Source organism: Narcine bancroftii, chromosome 1 (assembly GCF_036971445.1).
Source record: "Narcine bancroftii isolate sNarBan1 chromosome 1, sNarBan1.hap1, whole genome shotgun sequence".
Classification (NCBI taxonomy): domain Eukaryota; kingdom Metazoa; phylum Chordata; class Chondrichthyes; order Torpediniformes; family Narcinidae; genus Narcine; species Narcine bancroftii.
This window is the reverse complement of record NC_091469.1, coordinates 341,504,016-341,510,015: the sequence shown is the minus strand read 5'-3', so window position 1 is coordinate 341,510,015 and position 6,000 is coordinate 341,504,016. Positions and strand designations below refer to the sequence as shown.

Here is a 6,000-nt window from a genome sequence, read left to right as displayed (position 1 = left end):
GGCTTTGGTTTGTACTAATTAATATTTCTCTCTGTAATTGTGCTTTATTCCATTATTTTGTCTGGCTGCATGAATATGAGAGATCACCTTGCAGCCAGCTCATGGAAGAACTCTTCTCACTGTACCAGGTATAACATGACAAAAAATCCTGAAACTTGAAAACTTTGCTTAAAAGTTTTTGCTGAGTATGTGGCATTAAAATTGATTATTTGCAATGATTTCCTGTACTTTTAAAAAATTTTAATGTAGACATGTTGCAGAGGAACAAGACCTTCCAATCCATGAAACTGGTACCCAAATGTACCTATTAATCTACAAACCTCATAGTGTTTTGGAGGGTGGGAAGGACCTGGAGCACCTAGAGGAAACCCACACAGCATGAAACTGTGGTACCCAAATGTACCTATTAATCTGCAAACCTCAGTGTTTTGGAGGGTGGGAGGGACCCGGAACACCTAGAGGAAACCCACACAGCATGAAACTGTGATACCCAAATGTACCTATTAATCTACAAACCTCATAGTGTTTTTGGAGGGTGGGAGGGACCTGGAGCGCTTAGAGAAAACCCACACAGACACAGGGAGATCTGCTTATTGACAGCAGTAGATTCAGACCCAGGTCCCTGGAGCTGTAATAGAATTGTACGAACTGCTACACTAACCCTTTTATTCTTGTAAGCGTTAGCATGAAGATTTGGTACAGATGAATTTCTTGCAAGGCCATTTTAGAGGAGTGTCAGCATCAACCTGAACCTGAAGTCACATTCAGATCAGACAAGGTAAGTTTCATTTCCTAAAAAATACATAATTAAATCGTATTTTATCGTGACAACATACTGATTTTGTACTCAGAGGATACTTGCTTATTATGTCAAGTCATTTAGTTAATTGAATTTAATTTTCACAGTTGCAGTGTGGAATTTGAAGTCATACCTTCAAATTATTAGTCCAAATCTCTCGATTACCTGGCAAAGAACAATCAACAGTTGAAAAACACGTGAATTTAAGCATACTTTAAAAATATTGATCATATTTATTTCTACTTCCTATTTAATTTTGTGTTTTCTTGTATGAGTGATCTGCTGATACAAATTAAATTTAAAAAGCGCTGATTTTTATTCTCCTTGCAGTAAAAGATGTGGGCTATAAAATTTAAATGAAGGTGGGGACTTAAATGATTTGCAATCTTTGTCTTACAGGATCAAATAAATCTAAATTGAGAATTCTTCTGATGTAATTGTACCTCAGAACAGTAATCTTCCAGGTGATAAAATGCATTAATAATTATCAAATTTTACCAGGATGGTTGAACATTCTGCTAACACATCAATTTGCAGCAAATACACCAACAGTTGATGGTGCTAAAGGTTCAGTATAAAAGCACATAATTAAAAATTGTGCCTTCCATTTTATTCAGACCCCCTTTCTGCTTCTCTGCTTCCAACGTGAGACAGCGTGAACTTCTGTTTCAAAACCATAATGCCAAAGTTCAGTCTCTCAAAACTCATTTTGCCAAATTCTGGTTTGGAAGATAGAATTCCTTCCTATGATGAGCTGGAGAAGAGAGAAAAAGAAGAATTGGATGATCGACCCAAATGGGACAACAAAGCTCAGTACCTGTTAACATGTGTTGGTTTTTGTGTGGGATTAGGAAATGTGTGGAGATTCCCCTATCTCTGTCAAAGCCATGGAGGAGGTATGTAATAAAGCAGTTTATTATCAATCAGCAAGTGATATAAAGAGAAAAATCTATATTTACTTTTTTTTCTATAATTCTTACTTTAAAAATCTAATTATTAGATGGAAATTAGAGTACAATTTAATATTTATCTCTCAAAGAATAGAATGGGTTCAAGGACAAGTGAATGCATGTCAGAGTAGTTCTTATAAGATCTAAGAACAATAACTTGTCTGATTAAATGTGATTCTTCATTGGTTTATTTATAATAGGATTATAATCTGAGAGTCTATGGGTTTCATCAATATACAGTCAGGTTTTTATGGAAATCCATTTGGATTGAACGAAGATATCTACTTGGATTGAACAAAGATATCCATTTGGATTGCAATTGTTGAAATAACTTTAACAAGTTCCAAATAATTGAAAGACTTTCAGGTGCAATCATTTTCACTTAATCTCCTTCAGTGTTTAAATATTGTCACAGGCAGTTTGTTATTTTACGAAGCACAATTTGATTACAAATAAAGAATGAATCTACATTGGCATCCTGCATTCTAATATGACTGTGATTTTTAGTTAGACTCTCAAAACAATTTTTTATTGTCCAACATCAAATACAGATTTTTTTAATAAATTGGAATTATCAGGTTACCATTCTAATTTTCTAATCCTGCCAAATTTTAATAAATTCTGATAATACTCAACTTCAATATGAACACTTTAGTTCTTCACCAGGTAGAGATAAGAATATTTTGATTTCTAAAAATCGAATAGGAAATATTCTTCTGTTTTATTCACTGTGTCTATGAAATAGTTTTGAACATGTTGAAATTCGGTTTCATATGTTATAATGAACTTTAGAAGTCAAGTTTGCCATGTAATTGGTTAAGTTGCGTTGATATTTACACTGCAGTTTCACAGGAAATAGCCAACTAGCTACATTGTTTGTATCAGGCGAGTAGCTCGGCTTCCACTTTCCCTCTGAGCTCCAAAATGAGTTTAATAGAAGTCCCATAATTTATCAAATGATGATGGAATATATTTAATTCTCTCAGCTTCTTGGCTGGCAGATCCATTGTGGACCATTTAATTTGAATGAGGCCAGTGACATTATAAAAATAGTACATTGTTTTTCTTATTACTAAATTAAAAAAATGTTTTAACAAATTTACAGGGGGTAAATTTATTTTGAATACTTTCTATTTTTAAATTAATTATTTTGATATATTTGAACCAGGCAGCACAGTGGTGCTCTGTATTCTTCTGCTGTCTCATGGCTGCAGTGACCCAGGTTTGATTCTGACATGAAGTTTACAAGTTCTTCCTGTTATCATGGGCATTTCCCCACCCCCCCCCCCCTCCCCGATGCTCCAGTTTACTTTTTCATCCCAATAATGCATTGAATTGGTTCCTCCTGTGCCATTTCAAAATATGATAAATATAAAACATGATACTTATTTTTCAGTGTTCTGATCATTTAGAAAGGGGTGAAAAGACAAAGCCAGCAGGATCGCCTCGGGCATGCCCACAGGATCTGATGCACCTTGCCATTTACCTTCCAAAATGACTATTTGAATGACCCTTCTAGGACATTAAAAGCCCCACAGCCACAAATGATTACTTTGGTCATGGAATTCACAGAGAGAGATATGGGTTACTTTCAACTTAATCCAAGCTACCACTACATCGCAGTCAGTGAATAGAAGGGAAGACAAACTTGAATCACGTGTGTTCTAAAATTACATTGAACAAAACTCTCGATATGCTTGCCTGGAATTCTCTCTGGTATTTTAGTGGTACAAGTACATGATCCTTTATCCGGACATCTAAAATCCAGAAAGGTCCAAAATCCGGCAAGTGGGAACCGGCAGTTGAGGGAGGTGGCCGATGGACCGGTGGTCGGGGGAGACTGCTGGGCGGCCAGCAACCAGTGGAGACTGTCAGGCGGCCGAGAGACCGGCGGTCGAGGGAGACAGCTGGGGTAGACTGCCGGGCGGCCGAGGAACGAGGTTGGGGGAGACTACGGGCGGCCGAGGAATGCGGTTGGGGGAGACTACCGGGCATCCAAGAGACCGGTGGTTGGGGGAGGCGGCCAAGGGACCGGTGGTCGGGGGAGGCGGCTGAAGGACCGCAGTTGGGGGAGGTGGCCAAGGGACCACGGTTGGGGGAGGCGGCCGAGGGACCGTGGTTCGGGGAGACATCCGGGTGGCGAGGGACCAGCGGTCGGGGGAGACGGCTGGGCGACTGGAAAGGGGTGGGGGTGGATACAATTCACGTGGGATTTCCGAAATCTGGAAAAATCTGAAATTCAGAACACACTGTCCCCCAAGGGTTCCAGATAAAGGATCGTGAACCTGTAATGTAAAAAAAAAGATTTCTGAATGATTGCTGCTTCTTTGGGGGAGCTAGGTAATGTACTGAGGACAGGTTCTATGCTCCAGTGTACTCAGATCATATACACTGCAGGAAATTGCATGTCCACATTATGAAATATTGACATTCCCAATGGACAGAGATTGCCATTTGAAAGGAGTAAATCACCCTTTTGAGCACAATTTGCTATTACTTCACAATGGTGTTTTAGCACCCTGTTAGAAGCATTAAAAGCTTATAAATGAGCCAGTTAGTGCTTTTTTTGGCTTCAAATAGTAGGTTTTCAAAATTATGAGGGGTTTAGGTCAAGTAAATGCAAGCAGGCCTTTTTCAAGAAGGTCTGGTGAGACGAGAATTGGATAACATGGGTTAAAGATGAAAGATTAAATATTTAAGGGGATAATTAGAGGGAAATTTCTTCATGCAAAGAGTGGTGAAAGTGTGGAATGAGCTCCCAGCTGAAGTGGTGAATGCGGGCTCAATTCTGACCTTTATGAAAAAATTGGATATGTGCATGGGTATGGAGGTCCAGGTGCAGGTCAATGGCGCTAGGTAGAAAAAGTGTTAGGCATGGATTAAATAGGCCAAAGGGCTGTTTTTGTGCTGTCGTTCTAAGGTTTCAATGATCTCTTAACAATTCAGTTCTAAACATCATGACAAAGCAGACATACTCTTCTGCTCTATTTCCTCTTTTGAAGGCATGAATTCATGTTTGGACTTGAATAGAGTTACAAATATTTTGCGGTCGGTGTCCGGGGCAATGACACCATGTGCCACGATGCATCCGAGAAGGGCCAGACGGTCTGTGTTAAACACATACTTGTCCTTATTGTACGTCAAGTTGAGAGACTTGGCCGTACAAAAGAACTTTGCAAGGTTCACGTCGTGCTCCTGCTGGTCATGGCCGCAGATAGTGACATTGTCAAGGTATGGAACATCGTCGTCAGCTTGTGCTCCTCCACCATCTGATCCATAACCCTCTGAAAAGCAGAGACACCATTAGTAACACCAAAAGGCACCCGCAGGAAGTGAAAAAGTTTGCTGTCGGCCTCGAAGCCCATGTAGAGCCAATCGCTCGGGCAAAGGGGGAGTTGATGATAACCCAACTTGAGGTCAATGGTCGAAAACACTGTATTGTGTGACCTTGACCAAGTCGGCTATCCGGGGTAGAGGGTACGCATCCAACTGGGTGAAGCGGTTGATGGTTTGACTATAGTCAATCACCATCCGGGGCTTGCCTTCCCCTCTGACCACGAGGACATGAGCCCTCTAGGGGCTAGAGCTAGGGGCTATGATCCCCTCCGCCAAGAGTTGCTGAACTTTGGCCCAGATGAATGCCAAATCTCCATGCTGTAGCACCTACTCTTGGTGGTGATCAGTTTACAGTCCGGGGTGAGGTTTGCAAATAGTGACGGAGGGGCCATCCGCAGGGTGGTGAGGCTGCAGGATGGTGCCAGAGGCTGGGTGCTCGGTTGGGGGGGTGTCCCGTAAGCTGTGGGCTGCAAATGGTGAGCAGCAGTTGGAGGGCCCCAGAACACCATCGTCACACTCCTGAACTGACTCTGGAAGTTGAGGCCCAGGAGGATCGGAATGCAAAAGTCAGAGACGTCACACAGTACCCCCGGATACAAGTCGGCTGGTCTTTCGCCGCCTTTGACACCAATCCGGTCATCAGCCAAATGGGGATCAAATGTCTATGGGCCACCTTGGGGTGGATAAAACTTTTGGTACTGCCACTGTCGAAGAGGCAGTTTGACTTGTGCCCATTCACCTCTTCATCATGGAGTTCATGATTGGGTGAGGGTTGGCTTGGTTCAAGGTGATCGATGCCAGGATGGGTGCATCGTATTCGTCATCGGTGGGAGGCCCAATTCCCAAGATGACGTCCTCTACGCAGCGGCAGCCCTCGTCGACGACGTCACTTCCACCCCTGACGACGCCACTTCC

The 6,000-nt window shown here is 41.9% G+C and overlaps 1 protein-coding gene across 1 annotated transcript in view; it reads left to right on the top strand.

The window, feature by feature from the left end:
* The first annotated feature begins 1,420 nt into the window (after nt 1-1,420).
* Nucleotides 1,421-6,000, top strand: part of LOC138749026 (sodium-dependent neutral amino acid transporter B(0)AT1-like) — a 58,392-nt gene continuing 53,812 nt past the window's right edge. Inside the window, exon 1 of the mRNA XM_069910050.1 lies at nt 1,421-1,695. Within this exon, the coding sequence (XP_069766151.1) occupies nt 1,479-1,695 (217 nt within the window). The 5' untranslated portion in view covers nt 1,421-1,478. The remainder of the gene's footprint in view (nt 1,696-6,000) is intronic.